We start from the raw sequence: 24,241 nt of genomic DNA on the forward strand, positions 1-24,241 counted from the left end.
GAGATTTTTTCTAAAGAAATGCATCAATGCAGGATGGGAATGAGGATTGAAATTATTTTCTCGTTGCTATCTCTATTAAAGTTTGTCAAACTTTTCTTAATGTTGTATGAGTTTGGTTCCAACTAATTTGACTTTGAATTTGGTTATAGTATCGAATCGAGTAAAAAATAATTAAAACAATGTTATTTTAATATGTATTGATTAAATTAAAGTTATTTTTATTAATTTATATAAATTTTTTTTAGATGTGTGAGTTTAAAAAATCAAATACAAATTTGAATTAAAAAATATTTAACTTTAAAAATTAAGTGTAAATTCATTTAAATTAAACTCATTTGAATTAAACGTGTTTCAAATTTAAATAATTTCAATTTAAATATAATTTGATTTATAATAACACCCGAGAGGTCAAAACCAAATATAACCTGATATACATGCAGTGTTATTTTTGTAAAATCAACTTTGCTTTTCGGTAGCTCAATCGAATTTAGCCAACCAAACCTGTGTGCTTTGTAATGAAAACATGAGACTTCGCCAGAAAAATTCCACTGGAAGCGTCCCAAGTGGTATTCTGTTTTCATGGATGACAGCTTCATTGCTTTTGATTTTATCCTACAAATCAAATCATTATACGTTTGCTAATGCATAAATAAATGTTAAAAGTCGACGGCTTGAAAGATTCCATTTGTACAAAGATTCAAATGGGTGAGCTCAATGATAATGCCCCAATCGAATCACTTTTCAAGTATTAAACTTTATTAATTTATTGTTCAACGATTTTATGAATTATAAGCTTCATTTTATCGTATGTGAAATAATTTTCCTAATCAATTTAGACAATGACAGTAATTTAAATTAGATATAGATACAACTGTAAAAAAATTTGACCTTCACAATGAATTTGTGTGATATCATCTGAACATTTTGATTGGATAGAACACAAGTGATTTTGATAGACGATTGATGGATTTTATATTAGAAAACCATTGGAGAGGGAGAGAGAATACCGATGAATACATCAGAGTGAATCGTTCAAAAAAATAATTATGAGAAAGAGAGAATATATTTTTTGATAGGATAAATATAATATTTTAAACTTTAAGGAAGCGACTATTAATTTTAAAATATGAAACCCTAGATGGAAAAGATAAAAAAATAATATTTTATAATTAAATTTAAAAAATTGTTAGTTTTTAAATTTGAAATAAGAAAATAAAATAAATTTTTAATCTTTTAGAATAAAATCTATAAATAATAATTTTATTTTTAATATTACCTATAAAATTTAATGAACAAATAAATATTTAAATTTTTAAAATTTTACTTGGGAAGATTTGAAAATACACCCAACGTTATGTACTTGAGTTTGAGAGTAAAATTGTGTCTACATTACTTTACAAAACTGGGGAGTCAAGTCAATGTCCTTTGTTGAGTAAAGCCCAGTTGTCCCCGAAAGCTCATCCCATTAGGCCCGGTTTACATTTATCCATGGAGCGACCAAAAATACCATCACAGCAACTAGAAAGTTGCCCCTTTTTAAGGTCAGCCTCCAATGTCTTTATCAACACTAAAAATACTGTACATGTCACTGAAGACTGCCACAGTGCTTGAAGAGACTGCCAAAAAGATCATTAACCATGGTACTATTCTGTCATTCTTTGTAGCAATTCCATGAGTATCTCTGCACAAACACAAACAGGAAATACTTAGGATTCTGGCTGATACAGGCAAATCTGAATCTGTTATCTTTCTTAATGTAGAACAACTGATGCAGTATGACCAATATGCCTTAAAATTCGAGGCATCTAGGATCTGAGAGCAACCGAGAATTTTGATGATTCTCATAATTGCCAACGCTGGATTTGAATACATGAATTATTCTCCCTATAATAACTATTACTCACCTAAGGGCGACAGCAGCTGGAAAGATAAAACCAACAGAGACAGCAGCTGTGGCACCAGTGAACTGGAAGGCATCCCAGATACTAGGCACAAAATTGGCTCCCACGAAAATAAATCCGATCAGAGCTACAGAGGCTAAGAAGAATCTACGGTTGTCAAATGCAATGGGAATGGCGTAGGGAAAAAGAAGTCCATCCAAATTGAGGCGAAGGGAGAAAAACACTACGGGGAAAACAAGCATCAAGTGGATTCCATAGCTTAATCTAACCACATCATCAAGCAATAAGCTATAGGGAATTCCGAGGTCACCATCAAAATTTGCAAGCACATCATCCAAAGTATGGTCCCCAAAGAGGAGAAGTCCAAAGGCACCGGTAGCAACATAGACAATTGAGCATAATGAGAGCGATGTCCGAACAATGGATTTCATTTGACTTGTGTCCTTCAGTTCGTTCTCAATCGGGTGAACTGCAAAGCATATTGAACAAGAGAACAGAAAAATAGTTACAAGAAGAGATAGCTAATCAAATGGAATATAACTATTTATTTATTTACGACGAATGTAATTTAATGCGAAATAAAATTCATGGCTAATTATTTTTCTCTCATTTCACAGTCAAAGAGAAACAAGATATTCAGAATTTCCATCTTGGACCATAATGCACTTAGTTGGACTCAACTCATATGAAGCAAAAGAGCTAACTGTTTCAACCAACTTACAACTAAAAAGCTTTCTAAATTAAACAGGAAGAAATAGTTCCAATTCCTCTTAAACCAATGCCAAAGTGCTTCAATGCATTTGTGTTTTATTTTTCCTCATATAAAATTATACAAATAAAATTTAAATTAATTGAACAGAATTAAAAGGAAGTTAAGTTAAAGAGGAGGAAATCCACACCAACATCGAGATGGAACCAATTCTTGAAGAAGCATACTACATATAATAAGTTCTCTATACCAAGGTAAATATGTATTTATGTGATTGATGATGTATACTTCTAAAATAATGTATCATTTACAATACAAATTTTGGCATTTGCAAGCTTATGATGCAACAATAGTCTTTCTGTTAATAACTAACATCAAGTAACTATTTAAATGTGCTGCTAAGAACTCCAAGAGACATGACAGAATATTTACATCACAAGTCACAAAACTTACTATTGTGGTGACAGATATAAGCAGTGACTAAAACTGGGAATGAGGTAAAAAGCTTCCAAAATGATGTCTGGTCGTTAATTTCAGGCAACAATCGCGGTACTGCAATGCCTCCATATATAAATTTAACAATCACCACTCCTGCTGTTATTGCCACAAATACAACAGCCAAACCCACCGATAACGCTGAAGTGTACTTCAATGAATCTAACATTAACAACAAAATGAAGTACAAAATCAATCATCAGTACGAAATAATGTCATAGACGGATGGCTAAGTGGCTCTATATATATTGAACACCAGTATAGTAATTCTAAGTAAGCATATTGAAGAAAATCCCTCACAGAACCAAGTTCAGTTATGTTATTTTAACATGGTGAGGCACTTCAGTCCAAGTCAATCAGATTAGTCAACAAATAAATAGCAGGGAGACTTGACTTTACCAACGCTCTTGAAAGAAATGAGAGGAGCGAAGACAAAGAGGGTAGTGATGAGAAGCAATGTAAAGCGTGTAGTCCACCAATGTTGACCGAACCATTCTTGGGCCAGGCCTAAATGATGTTTGCCATTCAACCAAGTACCCGATAGCACATCACCTGCCAATTCAAAAAAAAAGATGAGCTCTTTCAACCATCAACGCCAACCCTCCAACTGTAATCAGACGGCAGGCATTACACATGAATCAGCAAAGTCAGACTTCAAAATAATTAAGCACATGATAAACAAAAAACATGAATTACCTATAATAATCATGTAGACAACGAGCACTCCCAAATTGTTCACAACAACGCAGACTTGCAGTAACGTCCGGCCGGCCCCACCGAAAGCGTCCGCCACGAGACCGGAATACGTCGTCGACTTGCAAGCTCGGCTGAATCTTATAATCATGTCTATCGAGGATTCCGTTAGCCAAGCAACGAATACGATCATAATCAGACCTGGAATTAAACCTAATTGCTTAACAGTTGCAGGTAAAGCCATGATTCCGGCTCCCACAACCGTTGTGGATAAATTAAACACCGCGCCTGAAAAGGACGCCCCATATTTACCAGCCTCGAAGTCGTCGTGCTTTTGCGGGAGCAGAGGGACTACTTTAGGACTCTTCCGGTACTTACGCTCGGGCCGGTCGACCGAGGACTGCATTGGCATTTTGTACGTGTTTGGGCTTTGAGTATCAAGCCTTTAACTCCGACAAATGAGAGAAGGACGTACTTGCGCAGAAATGAGACCAGACTTTTTATACGAAACTTTTATATGGATGAAGTATAAACACAGAAAAGCTTTAAAAGTATCGAGGGGTTCACGCGGGAAGCAACGTAAACGGCGAAACCGTGACAGATAAGACCCAATAAAAAGAAGACACGTGGCACATTGCAATGTTAGGTGGGAAGTGGTATCATTGTATAGTGTTGGAGATTCCGTCCTAAAGTAGAAGAGAGGGATGGAAGAGGTACAGGTACAGGTACAGGTACAGCCTAGTATTAACGGCTAACTAATTTCTAATGTTGAACAGGTGGGATTTGTTGGTTGGTTGGTTGGTTGTATTTTAGAATGGAAGGGAATGATAACGAGTGGGTCCTTAGTTACTTCGTTGTCTACTTGCCTAGCAAGTTGTAACGGTTACTGGGTCGGTAGTTGTTTCCGTTCCTCTTAACATTTCTCGTTCCCGGGCCGTCACCACTTCGGACATGTTAATTGTTTCATGCTTGAATGCCATCCGATGAAGAGTGAATAACATTTTCCCACCCAAGTTCTTTTGATATATAGTTTAAGTATATAAATTATGTGTTATCATATAAATGAATATTATTTTTATCTTTAATTTAAAATCATTCAATCACACAATAATATATAATATATATTTAAATTATATATTAAAAATATATCCTTTTATTGATGGTTATATTATCCATATATTATTCCTCCAACTCTCACTCTTAATAAATTCATACCATCAATTGTACCTTTAAACCCATTGATGCATTGCCTGAAGAAAACGATGCATCAACCACATTAAATGCAATCATGTATAACCAAATCAAAACATTCAATTATCAACAAACACCGAAAGTTGAACTCAAATGAAGAATGGTTAGGCCCCAATTATTTATTATTACATTTTGTTGTCATGCTTGTTGGTGATGACAATAGTGGAGGTGACAGGTGGTGGTTAAATAAGAGTTGCAAACATAGATCCAACCCAAACTGAAGTAAAGTAGTGAGGATCAGAAAAAATAGCTCGTTTCCAAGCTTGCAATGCGATGCAACCATTTTTCATTCTTGAAGCCATGGCAACTAATTGTAAGGATCACCGACTAAACCACAACAAATTTGTTGTCTTGAAGCAATTGAGTCATTGATAAATTGATCAAATGAAGGATATTGAGGTAACAATTCTACATAGCAGAATGGTTATCCAAATTCCAATATAGCTTGAGAAATTGGCGATGACCGTTAGGTACAAGAGGATTTTGATGGCAAATCCATGCAAGGCAAGAAAGAAATCATTAAGTAAGTTGCTGGAAATGTATTGCAATAATCCTAAAATCCTTTTCCTAATTAACTGTTCCTAGACAAAAATGAATGGTAACAAACTACCAAATCAAGCTACAAAAGCAGATCAATAAGTTGACACTTTCAACAACTAAAATCCTGTGAAATTGGTTCGGTCATATGTTACAAACAAAGGAGGTTGCTTTTGCAGCCTCATGAGCTACTCCAATTAGCAGAGTTGAAAGCTAAGTGACAGGATGCAGTTAGAACATACCAATTCTGCAGCAAACCAACCCATCATATAATCAATGTTTTCGCTTTCTTTTAGTGCCTTTCCTTGTCTTGATGTCAGGGTCTGGAGCTGATTCTGAAGCTCGCAATTTGACCCCTATGGCAGAACTCCAAAGAGCCCTTTCAACATTTGATGGTGTGAAGGAGTTCCCTTCATAAGCTAATTCCTGAAACAAAATGATATTCTGCCATATAATTAATGCAAGAAACTTCTGAAACTTAAACTACTTGTACCATTCCTCTGCCACACCCAAAGGCAATAATTTCTAGTTCTTTAACCAAATAGGAGACGTGTTATATAAGTACTGTCATTGACCAATTGAGTCCTATAATATGAGATTTGATCTAACATTGAAGGCATGATCGCCAAGTGACTGCTGAGCTGCTGAATCTTGTAAAAGCATCAGCAAAATTATAGAGATATAGCCTCCCAAGGATACAATAAGCCTTTTAAGTTGGGCATATCACTGATTTCTGCAGCATTACTCTCTAAAATGGCATGATAGCATCAACAGGGATTCAACCCCCAAAGATTGAGTAAATAATATGATTATCAATAAACCACCTCTCAAAATTAAACATGAATTACAACCCAGGCACCCCTGAAAGAGCTTCGATCAAAACACCATCAATTCATTAGCTTAAAACTTCTAATCAGATTTCTTTAAGTACTCAATCAAAAAGCATCAATGACAAATTGTTTCTGTACAAAATCAACATGCAAACCTTGTCATGACTGCAAACTTAATGTGAAAAATCATAAGCACGTTCCTACACAGATTGTCTTTCTGTTAGTTAAAACAATACAACTAACAAATTTTGAGCCTTCTGATCAACTAGTAAAGAGTGAATGCACATTTGGTTATATTCTAAGATGTTATCCACCAGAAACCATATGATAAAAATGAACTTTCTACATAATACCATCTTATACATTTTTATATAGGTAAAACACTAATTTAGAACATTGTCATCTGGCACTTCATTTATATCTTCTATTCACAACATTTTCTTCACAACCACTTGCAAGTTTAGGCAATAAGAAGAACCAACTAAAGCAATAAAGCATGGCCACAAGAATATCATAGGTTTCATCTCCTACTTCATCGAAGCATAAATACCCCCAACCTTATTAATACAGAATAGGGTGCCCACTGTCTGTTGTATTTTAAAAGACAATTAAGAGCTCTGGCCCAAAGTTTAAGATTTTGCTGAAACACATTGAACAGAACAAATCAAATTCAGCATCTGTGAAACATAAAATGCTAGTAGATAAGACACAAAAAAAATTCACTTTCGGATCTTTTTTAAATAATATTGAAATGTACAAGATAGCCGATCAAGTTCAAATAAAAATGGTCCCAGAAGAAGAAAAGGAACGCTCAGCACAATTGCAAGGGAGTTTTATATTCCCCCAGAAGCCAATCACATCATGACTGTAGGACACTCAAGAACAACCAGTTTTTAGGGACCATCTGAATGAGCTCACAAATCACAATCAAAGATTAAAAATTTTAGATACCGATACCAACCACTACACACCTAGAACCACAGCCCCAGCATTTTCAGGGACCATCAGAGTTGAGTGTTTACCTCTTCATTCAAAGAAGGCTCTTCTATGAACTTCAAAAGTGTGCATGGGTCACAACCATATAAAGACCGAAGCGGTGTCATACCAACAACCCCTGAAAGGTTGTATTGAACCAATTTTTAGCTCATGGAAGCCATTTCATTCATTATCTAGTTTGCATACTAATAAAGCAAAGCAAATAAGTCTCAAACGTCTATTAGCTACCATTGTTTGTCCATTTGTTGGGGAGTGATATGTGGAACCATGCTTTAAAGTGGTGCCTGTAACTCGAAATAGTTCTGACCATTATTGACTCATAAATACTCGATCACGATCAAGTACAACAGAAGTAGGACAGTCCATGAAGACAGACCCTCTTTAGCTATGAACGAGTGGTGCAAGGGCTGTCATTGAACACACTTGGTCATTTGACTGACCACGATCAAAATAGTGCCAAATCCTTGTCCCTTGGCAACCCATCCGCAAAATCCATCGAAATATCAGTCCAAACTTGTGAAGTAAGAGATCCATGTCCACTTAATAAGAGATCCATCATATACAAAAATTTCACATTGGAAACTCACCCTAACATATGCAATATTACTGACTTTTTGAGACATTTGTTCAATACTTACAACATTCTTTTCAACAAAGCTGCCAGACTTAAAATCCCACAAGAGCAGACCAAAGTAAGCTGCCATCTTTTTTTGGAGTGAGTAACGCGGGCACAGCGCATGGGCTAAGACTTTCACGAATTCATTTTATTCACTGATCATGATTCTTTGAAGCATCTCCATTCTCAAAGCAGGATGAATTCCAAGCATGCTAGATGGTTTGATTATTTGCAACAATTTGACTTCATCATTAGGCACACGTCTGGTCGTGAAAACAAGGTGGCTGATGCTTTAAGTCGAAGACCCCATATCCTTGCTATATTCACTGTCAACACTGCAGGTTTTGATGCCATAAAAGATGATTATGCAGCTGATCCGGACTTCAAAGAAATATGGACAGCCCTGCAAAATGGTTCTTTACCCCACAGGACTGGTTTTTCTTTAATAGATGGGTACCTTACCAAGAATGGCTGCATCTGTATTCCGCATGGGTCACTGAGGGATTTTATTATTTTAGAGTTACATGGAGGGGGTTTAGCAGGGCACTTTGGGTTTGATAAAACTTTCCTCCTAGTAGCTGAAAGATTTTTTTGGCCACATTTACGTCGTGATGTGCACAAAATTGTTGCTCGATGCCGCACTTGCCAGATTAATAAAGGTACAAAACACAACACCGGACTCTATACACCACTGCCAATTCCTCATCATCCTTGGATTGATATCAGCATGGATTTTGTTCTTGGATTGCCACGCACCCAACGCAATAATGACTCTATCATGGTGGTTGTGGATCGTTTCTCTCGTATGGCCCATTTTATTCCTTGTCGAAAAACATATGATGCTTCTCATATTGCTACACTCTTTTTGAAGGAAATTGTTCGGTTACATGGCCTCCCTAAAACCATTGTTTCTGATCGTGATGTTAAATTCATCAGCTACTTTTGGAAGACCCTTTGGGCGAAATTAGGTACGAAGTTGTCTTTCTCTAGTGCATTTCATCCCCAAACCGATGGACAAACGGAGGTTGTAAATCGTAGTTTGGGAAATTTACTTCGATGCTTAATTCAAGACCATGCTTCAACTTGGGATCTCATCCTGCCACAGGCTGAATTTGCCTTTAATAATTCAGTCAACCGTACTACTGGAACCACACCGTTTCAACTTGTTTACGGCATGAACCCACGCACGCCCTTGGATACAATTTCGTTGCCTCTACCACAGCGAACTAGTGAAGCTGGACTTGACTTTGCAGCTCACATGGTGTCTGTTCACGAGGAGGTTCGGAGGAAGATTGCTCTTCAAACTGACGCATATGCCCAACATGCCAATCTAAGAAGACAAGATAAACAGTTTGCCGTTGGAGATCAAGTGATGATTCGTTTACGCCCAGAACGATTTCCTCCTGGAAGTTACAGCAAGCTTCATGCTCGTCGAGCCGGTCCATTCCGAGTTTTAAAGAAATTGGGTCCAAATGCTTATGTGATTGACCTTCCACCTGACTATTCCATTAGCTCTGTTTTTAACGTGGAGGATCTGACAGAATTCAAGGGTGATGACGTCCCTCCAAATTCTTTGACCGACACTCCTATTCGAATTCCTTCCTCTTCTAAGCAGGCTGATACTGTAAGTGCCATTTTAGACCACCAATTCGTGTCCACACGCAGGGGAGGTTACTACAAATTTCTGAAATACTTGCCGGAGGCAAGTTCTTTGGGAGGGAGGCAATGATGCAGTTGCATAATGGACACTAGCATGGGTGGTTACTTCGTAACATGGGCAGTCACGTGGCTGACCAAGTCTTTACTGTTTTATTGTCAGTTAAATAATAGCCCACTTTCCCCTGTTTATGTGAACAAACTGTGGAACATGGGTCCTTGATTTGTGTTTTTTTGCTATTAGTTGTTGATGCACGTCTGTTAGTTGCTTAAAATTCTCATTTTCGCTTCTGTATTAGATGGCTATTTAAGGCTCTGTTATGATGAATAAAGTAGATCAGTTTTAGTAAACTCTGCTATTTATTGGAGAGATTCCAATTAATTCCCTCAAGATGATGCACGTCTGTTAGTTGCTTAAAATTCTCATTTTCGCTTCTGTATTAGATGGCTATTTAAGGCTCTGTTATGATGAATAAAGTAGATCAGTTTTAGTAAACTCTGCTATTTATTGGAGAGATTCCAATTAATTCCCTGCAGTTGCATAATGGACACTAGCATGGGTGGTTACTTCGTAACATGGGCAGTCACGTGGCTGACCAAGTCTTTACTGTTTTATTGTCAGTTAAATAATAGCCCACTTTCCCCTGTTTATGTGAACAAACTGTGGAACATGGGTCCTTGATTTGTGTTTATTTGCTATTAGTTGTTGATGCACGTCTGTTAGTTGCTTAAAATTCTCATTTTCGCTTCTGTATTAGATGGCTATTTAAGGCTCTGTTATGATGAATAAAGTAGATCAGTTTTAGTAAACTCTACTATTTATTGGAGAGATTCCAATTAATTCCCTCAAGATTTTGGTGAGATTCTGAAATCCTGAGAGTTAATTTTTTTTTTTTTTTCTCTTTAAAAGTGTCATCAAATTTGGTATCAGAGCCCGGTTCCGTTGACAACACTTCCTTTATGCCAAAAACCAGGAGTGGTCAATCTTATAATTTCATGGAGCAAAGTTCTAACAACCCACCAAACCCAAACACCAACACAGCCCAGGCATCTGCTAGTGTGCAGCAACAAATTGATCAATTATCCCAAACTTTGAATGTAGTAATGCATCGTTTAGATGTGATAGATGAACGTAGTAGCCGAGAAGTGGGACGACCACCAAGGGAAGGAAGACGTATTCCTAGAGGCAGGGAAGGGATTGGCGACAATGATGACGAGTTTGAGGAAGTGCAGCTGGGCGGGGTCAGACGTAGGGAGCCTAGGATTGATCATCGACAACCACACGATGTAGATGCTCGAAGGAACTCCATAGACGAATTGACCAAACGAATGAAAGTTGAAGTACCAGACTTTGTAGGGAGACTTGATCCAGATGCTTTCTATGATTGGATTACTGCTCTTGAAGATTATTTTGACTGGTTTGCGGTACCTGATGATCGTAAAGTTCGATTTGTTAAGCTCAAGCTGAAAGGACCAGCCCGTGCATGGTGGAGCAGTGTGGAAGAACGACTTAGAAGGACCCGTCAAGCTCCTATCACAGAGTGGGACGAAATGAAAGAACGTTTGGAATCAAAATACCCCCCCCTCAATTATGAACAACTTATTTATGAAGACATGCTTCAATGGAGTCAAAGCGCTAAAATTACAGTGGATCAATATACAGAACGGTTCCATGAGTTAACAGTTAGAAGCAAGTCAGCTGAAACCGAAGTCCAAGTGTTAGCGCGGTATTTAAAGGGGCTAAAACCTGATATTCGCAGAGAAATGTTGTCTGCTCGCCTTTATAATGTGGAGGAAGCATATCAACTTGCTTTGCAATTTGAACGGCAGCCATCAAGTAATTCTCGTCGCTTATACAATACTGATTCGGGAACTTTTCGCTTTCCAGCTCCTACTAGCTCAAAGCCTTCTGTTGACACACCTAAAGGAGTGATGGTTAGTGATAGCAAAGGCAAGGGTAAGGCTTTCGGTGAAGGACCTCAATGTTATAAATGTAAAGGGTTTGGCCACTTTGCAGTAGTTTGTCCAACACGAGACCAAAGGATAGCATTCGTATGTGAAAAAGACTTGATGTTCGATGAAGAGCCAAACAATACTCAAGACATCAACGACCATAAAGAGTCTGAATATGTGGAGGAGCGGCTACAAGCTACAGATTTACCTCTTTGTATGATTCAGCATGTGTTAACAGGAAGCAAATCAAAGGTGGATCGCTTAGAACATGACTGGAAGCGAACCAACATCTTCCATACTAGAGTTGAACACGGAGATAAAGCTTTGAATGTAATCATCGACAATGGAAGCAGCATGAATGTTGTGGCTAAAGAAGTAGCTGAACGACTTGGTTTGCCTCAAGAAATGCATCCTACTCCATACAAAGTCAGCTGGATCAACAATAGTAATTCAGTTCTGGTCCAAACTCGCTGCCTTGTGAAGTTTTCATTGGGTAAGAATTATGTAGACCAAGTGTGGTGTGATGTGATACCCATGACTGTTTGTCACCTACTGTTAGGAAGACCATGGATGTATGATCGTCAGGTTAGCTATGATGGTAAGGAGAATACTTATGCGTTCCGATTCCAAGGACGAAGGATTGTGTTAGAACCTCTACCAATCGCAGAATTTGACAACCCAAAGAAGTTTAATAACATGCTAACTCTTCGTCAAGTGGAAGAAGTTGTACAAAAAGGTACTACTATACTGTTCCTAGTTGGACGTGAGTTGAAACAAATGGATGGCATGGTACCCGAATGTGTCAAAGTTCTTCTCCAGGAATTTCATGACTTGATGCCAGATGAACTCCCACAGTAACTGCCACCACTCCGTGACATCCAACATGCGATCGATTTGGTACCTGGGTCGTCTTTACCAAATTTACCTCATTATAGAATGAGCCCAACTGAGTATGAAGAACTCCAAAGGCAGGTTCAAGATTTGCTTAACAGAGGCTTCATCCGTGAAAGTCTTAGCCCATGCGCTGTGCCCGCGTTACTCACTCCAAAAAAAGATGGCAGCTGGAGAATGTGTGTTGACAGTCGAGCAGTGAACCGGATCACAGTCAAATATCGGTTTCCAATTCCACGCCTAGATGACATGCTCGATCAGCTAGGAGGTGCTATGATCTTCACAAAAATTGATCTTCGAAGCGGATATCACCAAATCCGGATAAGGCCTGGAGACGAATGGAAAACAGCCTTCAAAACTAAAGAAGGATTGTATGAATGGCTTGTAATGCCATTCGGTCTTACCAATGCACCCAGTACATTTATGCGCGTGATGACACAAGCACTACGACCTTTCTTGGGTAAGTTTATTGTAGTATATTTTGACGATATACTCATTTTTAGCAAGTCTGTGGCAGATCATTTGGAACATTTACGACAAGTCTTTGAAACACTCCGAAAAGAACATCTTTATATTAACAAAGGCAAGTGTTCTTTCCTCAAAGAAAAGACCAATTTCTTGGGATTTATTGTATCGCATCAAGGTGTTGAAGTTGACCCAGCGAAGGTTCAAGCAATTCAAGAGTGGCCTGAACCACAGTCTTTCTTTGATATTCGTAGCTTTATTGGGTTAGCGACATTTTATCGAAGGTTTATACAAGGATTCAGCACCATAACATCTCCAATTACTGAGTGTCTCAAATCTAAGACCTTCATTTGGACTCCATTGGCGGCCAAAGCATTTCATGTAATTAAACAGAAAATGTCAACTACCCCAGTTTTGAAACTGCCAGACTTCTCCAAAGTTTTTGAAGTAGCATGTGACGCTTCCCATGTTGGCATTGGCGGAGTATTGAGTCGAGGGTCATCCCATTGCTTTCTTTAGTGAGAAACTCAACGACGCTAGAAGGAAGTATTCAGCTTATGAGGTGGAATTTTATGCTTTGATTCAAACATTAAAACATTGGCGTCATTACCTAATCCATCACGAATTCATTTTATTCACTGATCATGATTCTTTGAAGCATCTCCATTCTCAAAGCAGGATGAATTCCAAGCATGCTAGATGGTTTGATTATTTGCAACAATTTGACTTCATCATTAGGCACACGTCTGGTCGTGAAAACAAGGTGGCTGATGCTTTAAGTCGAAGACCCCATATCCTTGCTATATTCACTGTCAACACTGCAGGTTTTGATGCCATAAAAGATGATTATGCAGCTGATCCGGACTTCAAAGAAATATGGACAGCCCTGCAAAATGGTTCTTTACCCCACAGGACTGGTTTTTCTTTAATAGATGGGTACCTTACCAAGAATGGCTGCATCTGTATTCCGCATGGGTCACTGAGGGATTTTATTATTTTAGAGTTACATGGAGGGGGTTTAGCAGGGCACTTTGGGTTTGATAAAACTTTCCTCCTAGTAGCTGAAAGATTTTTTTGGCCACATTTACGTCGTGATGTGCACAAAATTGTTGCTCGATGCCGCACTTGCCAGATTAATAAAGGTACAAAACACAACACCGGACTCTATACACCACTGCCAATTCCTCATCATCCTTGGATTGATATCAGCATGGATTTTGTTCTTGGATTGCCACGCACCCAACGCAATAATGACTCTATCATGGTGGTTGTGGATCGTTTCTCTCGTATGGCCCATTTTATTCCTTGTCGAAAAACATATGATGCTTCTCATATTGCTACACTCTTTTTGAAGGAAATTGTTCGGTTACATGGCCTCCCTAAAACCATTGTTTCTGATCGTGATGTTAAATTCATCAGCTACTTTTGGAAGACCCTTTGGGCGAAATTAGGTACGAAGTTGTCTTTCTCTAGTGCATTTCATCCCCAAACCGATGGACAAACGGAGGTTGTAAATCGTAGTTTGGGAAATTTACTTCGATGCTTAATTCAAGACCATGCTTCAACTTGGGATCTCATCCTGCCACAGGCTGAATTTGCCTTTAATAATTCAGTCAACCGTACTACTGGAACCACACCGTTTCAACTTGTTTACGGCATGAACCCACGCACGCCCTTGGATACAATTTCGTTGCCTCTACCACAGCGAACTAGTGAAGCTGGACTTGACTTTGCAGCTCACATGGTGTCTGTTCACGAGGAGGTTCGGAGGAAGATTGCTCTTCAAACTGACGCATATGCCCAACATGCCAATCTAAGAAGACAAGATAAACAGTTTGCCGTTGGAGATCAAGTGATGATTCGTTTACGCCCAGAACGATTTCCTCCTGGAAGTTACAGCAAGCTTCATGCTCGTCGAGCCGGTCCATTCCGAGTTTTAAAGAAATTGGGTCCAAATGCTTATGTGATTGACCTTCCACCTGACTATTCCATTAGCTCTGTTTTTAACGTGGAGGATCTGACAGAATTCAAGGGTGATGACGTCCCTCCAAATTCTTTGACCGACACTCCTATTCGAATTCCTTCCTCTTCTAAGCAGGTTGATACTGTAAGTGCCATTTTAGACCACCAATTCGTGTCCACACGCAGGGGAGGTTACTACAAATTTCTGGTTCGTTGGACAAATAAACCTATTTCTGAATCAGTTTGGTTGCAAGGTGAGGAGATTAATCGTCTCAATGCTGATTTGTATAACGCCTACGTGCAGAAATACTTGCCGGAGGCAAGTTCTTTGGGAGGGAGGCAATGATGCAGTTGCATAATGGACACTAGCATGGGTGGTTACTTCGTAACATGGGCAGTCACGTGGCTGACCAAGTCTTTACTGTTTTATTGTCAGTTAAATAATAGCCCACTTTCCCCTGTTTATGTGAACAAACTGTGGAACATGGGTCCTTGATTTGTGTTTATTTGCTATTAGTTGTTGATGCACGTCTGTTAGTTGCTTAAAATTCTCATTTTCGCTTCTGTATTAGATGGCTATTTAAGGCTCTGTTATGATGAATAAAGTAGATCAGTTTTAGTAAACTCTGCTATTTATTGGAGAGATTCCAATTAATTCCCTCAAGATTTTGGTGAGATTCTGAAATCCTGAGAGTTAATTTTTTTTTTTTTTCTCTTTAAAAGTGTCATCAAATGGTTCACGTAATGTCAAACACTCTAAGACACAAATGTTCCTTCACATTTCAACGAAAAATATTCCTTCAGATTGGGAAAAAAGAAAACAAACTCTCTTGGATTGCATTGAACGACAATGAAAGCAACGATTTTGGTTATTCTAAATATAATGGGACACACAGCACAATCAGCCAAAAATTATATGGAAATGAAGTCACTTGTAGATACCCCCTACAGTGCCTTCACTCCAATTGCTTTTAAACTAAATTTGGTAAATAAAAACGGCAAGAAGCAATATGTTTAATTTCCCTATGAAAGAAAGAAAAACCGAAAATGTAACTGACCTTAGCTTTTGCCTGTAATTTATCAGCGTACAATAAGTACTGCTTCAGTGAATAGTCTTTACAGTTACCAAGACATGCCTCCATAGCCTTTCAAAAATAAGACTAATAATTAAGCAACAAAACAGACCATGAATAAAAAAATTATTTATTCAAAAAAGAAAATAATAAAATATACCTCATCGGACATAAACGGCGCCACATCAGGTGCGTAAGCAGCCAAAACGGCAGAAGCCGTGGCAGGACCCACGCCTTTCAAAACAGTCAGTTCAGAAGTTGCTTTTTTTAAATCAGGAAGAGATTTGAATGCCTTTTGCGATGCAGATTCCACCGAAGATTCGTCCAAAGAAGACACGAAATCCAACAAACGCGGCCTTGAAAATGAAATTTGAAGCACATCAATAACACATGAACTTTAGAAACTTGAGTTTTAAAAAAAAAAAAAGAAATGTGAACCTCCATTTGCCGCGAGTGAGTTTCCACCTCATGAGTTTGGAAAGCTCCGTGGTGGTGATGTAAGGGTTAGGGTTTCGTTGGTAGATAAGAGAAGGGAGTTCGTTACGGTAAAAATCATCTAGTGAAACAAGGTCTGGTTTGTTCAGAGATTCTACACGAGCTTGGTAAGAAGAAAGAGCCTCTCTCCACAAGCTCGGATTTGAACACTCAAAATCCATATTACTGTTAACCTCCGAATCTTCGGTTACTACAGTTTTTCAAATTGTGTTTGCGGAGGGAGTTTTGGGCCAGCGCTTGAACGTTGGGGTGGACTTCAGATGGCCCGTTCTCTCCTTGCTGACAGCATTCTAATTTCATCATTTCTTTAATTTGAACACTCTGATTAAATTCGAATTGAATCAAATTTGAGTTTAAATTAGAGTTTGATTTGTAATAATTGAGCTTGAATTCGAGCTTGGGTTCATCAAACTCGTTACAAATAAGCTTGAGCTCAATTTGAGTTTGAGCTTTAACTAACTTATTATAAAAATGACATTGTTTTGTATCAAAATTTTTAGTTTATGAGTTTGATGAGTAGTTCAAATTTGAGATTGTTTAATGTTAGCTTGTTTAAGGCTTGTTCGAATTGAGCTTATGCTCGAACTTAAACAAGCTCAGTTTGAATCTAGTCGTAAACACCATTAATGATTGTTTTAGAAATCAACTTTCAACCAGGATAAAATAGGTCTGAGTTGAGTTTGAGTTTACTTAAGTTCCAACAATTGAGTCAAATTTAAGTTTGAATTTGTTACACTTATCTCAAAATTGTTTGAGTTTGACATATTTAATTGAATTCAAATTCAACTCAAGTATTAAGTTGAACCGAGTTTTGAGTTTGGTTTAATATTGTAACCAAATAAAAATACTAAAACAACGTTGTTTTAATGTATATTAATTATATATCATTTTAATCGATTTGTATTAAAATATTCTAAACTTACAAACTTTATAAATTAAACAACCTTAAAACTTGAGTTTAAAAATATTTAACTTCTAACTTTAAATTAACTTAAATTAAACTCGTTTCGAGCTTATTCAAACAAGTATATTTGTCTCATTTCTCATCCATCCTAAACCAATGGTCCAAGTGCACCCACATACATGAATTTATGATTAATATCCGGTAATGTATGACATTCTTATTTATAACTCAAATTCAAATAAATCAGAAGATTGTAAATTTATTATAATAAAATAATGTATATATATATTTAATATATAATTTAAATATATATATATATATATATGTTATATCATTATCATATAATAAAATGATTTTAAATTAAAAATAAAATAATATTTAATTATATAATAATATATTATTTATATTTTTAAATTATATACAAATTATACTATTTAATTTATTAGTACCACTTGATTTAGGACGAACAAGTAATTAGTTGATATCATGCAATTGGTGGTTCGCAGTTACTGGAATCGACGAGTCCGTTACGGACACAAGCATCAATTGGAGACTTTGTCAAGGGAACAGGTGACGAAAACGTTAAACAAATGTATCATCTAAAACAATTAAAGTAAATGAGAAATAAGAAAAATGAATTTGTGTAAAGAAAGAAGAAGAATTTATCATCTTTCTAATATCATTGTGCAGGTCTTATTCATTTGGCGTTTACCCAAGAAGCCTTCATTCTGTTGTGAGCCCGACTGCAGATGCCGGCGTGTAACACTAACACGTGACCTGGTCACTCAGTCAGTCAGTCAGATAGCTGCGTTGACGCGTCTGCATCATCCTTATAAAAAAATAATAATAATAACAAGGATGCACAATATAATTTTATTGGTAAAAAATAAATTGAATTGTAACATTATATATATTACAACAACTAAATGCATATATGGTTAGGTTAATTATTGGGGTTGATATGAATTGAGATGACTCTGAATCATTTGAGTTCAATTTAAATAAAAAATAATTAATTTTAATTTATAATTTAAATTTATGATTTATTAATAAAATAACATTATTTAACATAATTTGAATCGAAATACTAATTAAGTTTGAATCAGATTGAGCCATTTATTCAATTCGAGAGTCAAACCAAATTGAACTTTTTGTAACTCGAGTTCAGTTAAGTTTTAAAACAAACTAAATCTTTTATCTTTAACTAGATTTTTATTCAAAATAAACAAATTCGAATCGAATAAAATTAAACTAAACCAATTTTTAAACTTGAGCTAACTCAATTTAGATATAACCCTTAGTTAGTTTGAGGGACAAATGATTTAAATCTCAAAGTTTGGGAATATAAATTCCAAATTTATTGATGACATATTAATACCAAACATTTTTATTAATTTAATTATTCATTTTGAGCAATCATCAACACTTTTGAAAATGAAGCTAGTTTTAATCATTTACTTAACCATATTTATTTTTTTTCTTTTTAATAATGGAGAACAAGTAAATATAATTTAATAAAAAATTGTTATATGTACGTAATTTTAAATATTTTATTAATACTTAAAGTAATATTATATATATATAAATTATATAAATTTATTCATATAATTTAATATAATAATATTTAATTAAATAATTTTAAAATGAAATATAAAATATAAAATAATTTTATATGTATAATTTTATGTATAAATAATAATGTGTTATTATATAATTAGATAATTTAAAATTATAAATAAAACAAAATTTAATTATATAATAACATATTATTATTTATATATAAAATTTTATATATTATTGATATATATAATTTTATTAAAAAATATATTATTATATAATAAGTTATCTTACGTTTATATAATTTTTGTACACGTGTAGTTTAATTTATTAAAAATATAAGTCGTTAAAAATTAAAGGAAGGGCTGTAAAAAATATTTACACCTAGCGGTAGTACGCTAGAGGGAGTAGCTGTAAGGCTGCACGCGTATCAAATAACGCTTCAGTTAGCTCATGCTTCTCCGGCTCTGCGAAATTAAATTAACAGAATCCCATTCAAAATAAGCATTGGTGAGCCAGCCAGTCAGGCAGACGACAAAACTAATTTCACAAGCCACACTAAGAACCGACCGAGACAGAGAGACAGATAGTCATCGTCATTCTCAACGTCGTCGCTTTGGCTGCCTCTGTTACTTTTATCTGTCGTTGAGGATTTTGCATTCCTTCAGAAATGGCGGATCAATACACGTGGGGACTGATCTTCGGGTTGGTGCTAGGCCTGGTCGCCTTGTATAACTTGGGGCTCTTTACCTTGTATAATTTTGTTATGAAAACTAGGACAGATTCGTCGGATACTACAAGTGATTGCTTGACGAGTAACTCCGTTGTTAACCAAGAATGCGAATCCGATCATTTTGCCGACACTGACGTCATCATTGTCGGTGCTGGCGTTGCTGGCGCCGCCCTGGCTCACACTCTTGGCAAGGTTACAAATCATTTTTTCTGTTCTCATTTTTTTCTTTTTTGGTGAGTTTCTTCGTTCATTTTCTCATCAACCAAACGGTGAATTTTTCTTTTAGTTTTATGGGAACTTTTGAATTTTTTTTAACTGATTGTTAATAGCCATGCACGGTTAAATTGGTTGAAACTCGAAAGATTTTATTTAACTTGGAAGAGAAGAAGTACTTATTTTTACATAATTGAATTCTGATTTTTTAATTCATCAATTTTATCGAGTATGGAATTATCATGTCACAGAAAGCATGCTAAAGTGATATGGCCCTATGATTATGGTTTATTTTATTTAGATTTCTTGAGGGATTCTTTCAATTTTTATGATATTTTAATTATTAACTTTCTAATTAGTATATCCTATATGCTACATACTTACAGCATCGTATATTGATATATATATTTTGATAACTTATGAGGTTTTAATTTTTGTTCTCTTTCCAAACAGGATCTCTGATCGGTGTAAGCTTAAATTTTTATTATTTTGTATCTTAACCTCTTTTCAAAATTACAAACAATTTTATCGATGATAACGGGAATCTTTGTTGAATTAAAGTGATGGGAATGTACTGTTTATGAATTAAAACAGTTTGGATTTCATCTGATACACAACCTTCTATGTTCATGGATTTTTTTATCTGCTGCTTGTCTACTTTTTATAATTATGAGATGAGGCCCAACCCAACTTTAACATGACCTTTTGTGTCACCCTTGTAATTTTAACGGAGTGCTAATGCTTATGGACTCAACAACCAATATATTTCGCTCACTTTTGTGAGCTGGGTGTGTACAAAATTGACCTGTATTATATTCAGTAGTGACTTTTTTCCTTGATGCAGGCCTTTTTATGCTTGACATCTGTGTAAATATTTTGTTTATATTCTGAATTGATGCACACTTGTTCAAAGCAGTTGGACCACTGCTAATATTTGTTTTATCACTTGTTGACATCATATTCATTTGTTAAGGCCACACTTAAGTATCATGCACTATAACCACTTATATCACATCTTATACAATTTTGTAAGGATTAAAATAGGTTTCATGATTTCTGATTGATGCCAGTAAGTAATATTATCTAATTGCTAGTGATGTGTCCAGTAATGTCTTATAGTGATTTTTTCCAAAATGAAGGATGGCCGGCGAGTGCATGTGATTGAAAGAGATTTGTCTGAACCTGACCGAATCGTTGGTGAATTGCTACAGCCAGGGGGCTACCTCAAATTAGTTGAATTAGGTCTTCAAGGTGGGTGAATTGCAACTTTTCATTGATACGAGAAAAGTATAAATTGACATCAAAGAAATGATATTGAATTAGTTTCTGTTTGATGACAGAAGTTGAAGAAATGATATATTTTTGCATTTTACTTGGCCTTAATAGCATAAATTGTTTGTTAATGAAATATGCATATGTTCTGCACAGATTGTTTGGAGGAGATTGATGCTCAGCGAGTTTTTGGTTATGCTCTTTTCAAGGATGGAAAAAATACTATAATACCGTATCCATTAGAAAACTTTCACTCGGATGTTGCAGGTAGAAGCTTTCACAATGGGCGTTTCATACAGAGGTTGAGGGAGAAAGCTGCATCCCTTCCAAAGTATACTCTATCTTTGATTTTAAATGTTTGTGACTGTGGGTTCATTACATTCTTTATTGACATTTTGTTGCTGTTCTGAGAGTGACAATGTTCTCAAAAAGTTTGTTAGATTTGAAAATGATTTGTTGCATGTTTCTTAGCAAATAATTATGTTTAACTGTCTGCACAAATGAACAACTCTTTTAGTGCTACACTTTACTCTGAAACCATTTCTAGTTATATTCAAAATGCGGCCTCTCATACTTGCAAATGGCAGATCTTAGTTTTGTTATTACCATAGTTAGTGTTCAGAGATAAATATTTTGGCAAATGCAGCCATTCTTGACAGAGTTTCTGGTTGATGGTCACTTATACACAACCGATAACTAGCTGATGTTGCATTTTGATAGAGGTTGATCATGTCAGAATGTTTTTTTCTCTAATACTATATATGTATATATATCTGTTCATTGATAGTTACACCTCTTTTGTATTTTACTAGTGTGCAATTGCAGCAAGGAACGGTAACTTCACTGATTGAAGAAAAAGGGACTATTAAAGGTGTGCAGTACAAGACTGAACGTGGCCAAGAATTGACAGCTTTTGCTCCTCTGACAATTGTCTGTGATGGCTGCTTTTCGAACTTGCGTCGCTCCCTTTGCAACTCTAAGGTGAGAGTGCCATTGATTGCTCCCGTAATAGTCACTAACAACTGAACTGCATAATTACTACATGTATTACCTTATTACTTGGTCCAATACTGAAAAATCTCAGCAATCTCGTCTGACAAAACGAAATAATTCCTAATTTTTTTCCGTAAATGTTGGCAGGTTGATGTGCCGTCTTGTTTTGTTGGTTTGGTTCTAGAAGATTGCAAACTTCCATATGCGAATCATGGGCATGTTATATTGGCTGACCCTTCCCCGGTTTTGTTTTATCCTATAAGTAGCAATGAGGTTCGTTGCCTGGTTGATGTACCTGGTCTAAGGGTTCCTTCCATTTCAAGTGGTGAAATGGCAAATTATTTGAAAACGGTGGTGGGGCCTCAGGTATTATATTTTTTCGCATTTTCTTTCACTTTTTGTGGGCCTTCATTTTTCCGCAGCTATTTTTTCCCACCTTTTACTTTGATATTGCATTTCATATCTGTTATATGTTTAATGGTGTCTTGAGTAATTGTGTTGTATGTTGCAGGTTCCCCCTGAAATCTACAATTCCTTTGTAGCTGCTGTAGACAAAAGAAACATCAGGACAATGCCAAATAGAAGCATGCCAGCTGCTCCCTATCCTACTCCTGGAGCCCTTTTGATGGGGGATGCATTCAACATGCGCCATCCTTTAACCGGGGGAGGAATGACAGTAGCTCTGTCTGATATTGTCGTCCTGCGTGACCTTCTCAAGCCTTTACATGATCTGAATAATGCATCAGTACTCTGCAATTACCTTGAATCCTTTTACACTTTGCGTAAAGTATGTTGTCTTTTCTGCTATTCCAGTTGTCTTGTGGGCTTTCTGTCTTCCACTTCGATTCTTTCTGGTTGTCAGAGGAAAATTATTCTCACAAAAGTTCTGCTATCTTTGGATATTATTCAGAATAGCTATGTAAACTTAGCAGTTCATCATTTGGCATAATAGCATTCTGCATAATATTAAAACTCAAGTGTGCCTGTAATGTTTGAATTTACAGCCAGTTGCATCTACGATCAATACATTGGCTGGTGCCCTGTACAAAGTGTTTTGTGCTTCACCTGATGAAGCAAGGAAGGAAATGCGTGAGGCATGCTTTGACTATCTTAGTCTTGGAGGCATATGTGCATCAGGACCAGTCTCTCTGCTCTCTGGTCTAAATCCTCGTCCATGGAGCCTGGTTTTCCATTTCTTCGCTGTTGCAATTTATGGTGTTGGTCACTTGTTATTGCCATTTCCTTCACCTTATCGCATTTGGCTTGGAGCCAGAATAATTTCAGTGCGTGGTTTTTTATCTTTCTTTCTTTTCATTTCATTTCTTATCACCCTCTATTCTGTTAATCAAATTTCCCTTTTATTAATATATACTGAATGTTTCAAATGTTAAATCTCTGTCCAGGGTGCATCAGGAATTATCTTTCCTATCATAAGGGCAGAAGGTGTTAGGCAAATGTTCTTCCCTGCAAGTGTTCCGGCATATTACAGAGCTCCTCCTGTTAGCAGATAGCTGATTAGAATCCACCAAAAACGAAAAAACACTTCCCTTTTTTTCTAGTTATGAAGGAGGTGAAAAGCCTCAAGAAGATGCTGTTTGTGCGTTAGTAAACATTGCTGTGTAGAATTTGTATGTTTAGGGTGCTAATGCAAACTTGTAATCACAATCAATTTTACTTGCTCTGAGGACTTTATTCTTCTCTTTACCCAAAAGCCTTGTTAAATGAAGTTTAATTTTAGAGTTGAGTTGGGATTTTATTGGTCTAAAATTTAAAAGTCGAGTGAATGAATATGTACCGCCCAAACTTTGCTGAAGTAACAGTTTTTCACCTTTTAATATTGAAAGGTTCATTTACCCATTTGTTATTCTAAGGGTGGACTCAAATCAAACACTTGACTCGAATTGATGTTTGGCTTGATTCGAGTTGAAGTTTCAATTTGACAACTTGGTAATGATATTTATTATCTTGTCAATAATATTATTCATCCAATCGATAATACTATATGTGGTTATACCCAACAGACACAGCTTCTAAACAAATAGGACA

At 36.3% G+C, this 24,241-nt stretch overlaps 3 protein-coding genes across 8 annotated transcripts; 1 reads left to right on the forward strand and 2 right to left on the reverse strand.

Annotated features, from left to right (window-relative positions):
* Positions 1 to 1,301: 1,301 nt before the first annotated feature.
* LOC123202955 (amino acid transporter AVT6A-like) lies at positions 1,302 to 4,539 on the reverse strand. The gene is made up of 5 exons (XM_044619103.1): positions 3,802 to 4,539; positions 3,505 to 3,657; positions 3,064 to 3,267; positions 1,905 to 2,370; positions 1,302 to 1,681 (listed from the first exon to the last, which is right to left on the reverse strand). The coding sequence occupies exons 1-5, from the start codon at positions 4,208 to 4,210 to the stop codon at positions 1,543 to 1,545; spliced, it is 1,371 nt and encodes a 456-aa protein (XP_044475038.1). The 5' UTR covers positions 4,211 to 4,539; the 3' UTR covers positions 1,302 to 1,542.
* A 1,008-nt stretch (positions 4,540 to 5,547) lies between these two features.
* On the reverse strand, positions 5,548 to 16,795 carry LOC123203491. Of its 6 annotated transcripts, none has more exons than XR_006499305.1 (5): positions 16,467 to 16,791; positions 16,189 to 16,384; positions 16,014 to 16,100; positions 7,439 to 7,530; positions 5,877 to 6,012 (listed from the first exon to the last, which is right to left on the reverse strand). XR_006499305.1 is itself a non-coding variant. In XM_044619840.1 (4 exons), the coding sequence occupies exons 1-4, from the start codon at positions 16,682 to 16,684 to the stop codon at positions 5,860 to 5,862; spliced, it is 672 nt and encodes a 223-aa protein (XP_044475775.1). In that variant the 5' UTR covers positions 16,685 to 16,793; the 3' UTR covers positions 5,548 to 5,859. The 6 variants fall into 6 exon arrangements, 4 of the variants coding, with proteins under 4 accessions (XP_044475775.1, XP_044475776.1, XP_044475778.1 ...); XR_006499306.1 differs by lacking the exon at positions 5,877 to 6,012 and adding an exon at positions 6,568 to 7,056; XM_044619840.1 differs by lacking the exon at positions 7,439 to 7,530 and having other exon boundaries at positions 5,548 to 6,030; positions 16,467 to 16,793.
* A 2,614-nt stretch (positions 16,796 to 19,409) lies between these two features.
* LOC123203376 (squalene monooxygenase SE1-like) lies at positions 19,410 to 23,949 on the forward strand. The gene is made up of 8 exons (XM_044619726.1): positions 19,410 to 19,909; positions 21,070 to 21,181; positions 21,359 to 21,533; positions 22,015 to 22,183; positions 22,343 to 22,561; positions 22,707 to 22,982; positions 23,200 to 23,478; positions 23,599 to 23,949. Exons 1-8 carry the CDS (start codon positions 19,655 to 19,657, stop codon positions 23,704 to 23,706), a joined length of 1,593 nt encoding a protein of 530 aa, XP_044475661.1. The 5' UTR covers positions 19,410 to 19,654; the 3' UTR covers positions 23,707 to 23,949.
* Positions 23,950 to 24,241: the final 292 nt, after the last annotated feature.

This window comes from Mangifera indica, chromosome 19, assembly GCF_011075055.1.
Source record: "Mangifera indica cultivar Alphonso chromosome 19, CATAS_Mindica_2.1, whole genome shotgun sequence".
In the NCBI taxonomy this organism is placed as follows: Eukaryota; Viridiplantae; Streptophyta; class Magnoliopsida; order Sapindales; family Anacardiaceae; genus Mangifera; species Mangifera indica.

Excerpts from the sequence above, each read along its gene's own strand:
- LOC123202955 (XM_044619103.1), bottom strand. The coding sequence starts at position 4,210 with ATGCCAATGCAGTCCTCGGTCGACCGGCCCGAGCGTAAGTACCGGAAG. Across the intron at positions 3,658-3,801 it reads TGTCTACATGATTATTATAG|GTGATGTGCTATCGGGTACT; the intron begins GTAATTCATGTT and ends TTGAATTGGCAG. Across the intron at positions 1,682-1,904 it reads CCAGCTGCTGTCGCCCTTAG|AGATACTCATGGAATTGCTA; the intron begins GTGAGTAATAGT and ends GTGTTTGTGCAG.
- LOC123203491 (XM_044619840.1), bottom strand. The coding sequence starts at position 16,684 with ATGGATTTTGAGTGTTCAAATCCGAGCTTGTGGAGAGAGGCTCTTTCT. Across the intron at positions 16,101-16,188 it reads CGCCGTTTATGTCCGATGAG|GCTATGGAGGCATGTCTTGG; the intron begins GTATATTTTATT and ends TATTTTTGAAAG. Across the intron at positions 6,031-16,013 it reads AATTACAGGCAAAAGCTAAG|AATATCATTTTGTTTCAGGA; the intron begins GTCAGTTACATT and ends ATTATATGGCAG.
- LOC123203376 (XM_044619726.1), top strand. The coding sequence starts at position 19,655 with ATGGCGGATCAATACACGTGGGGACTGATCTTCGGGTTGGTGCTAGGC. Across the intron at positions 19,910-21,069 it reads TGGCTCACACTCTTGGCAAG|GATGGCCGGCGAGTGCATGT; the intron begins GTTACAAATCAT and ends TCCAAAATGAAG. Across the intron at positions 23,479-23,598 it reads TTGGAGCCAGAATAATTTCA|GGTGCATCAGGAATTATCTT; the intron begins GTGCGTGGTTTT and ends ATCTCTGTCCAG.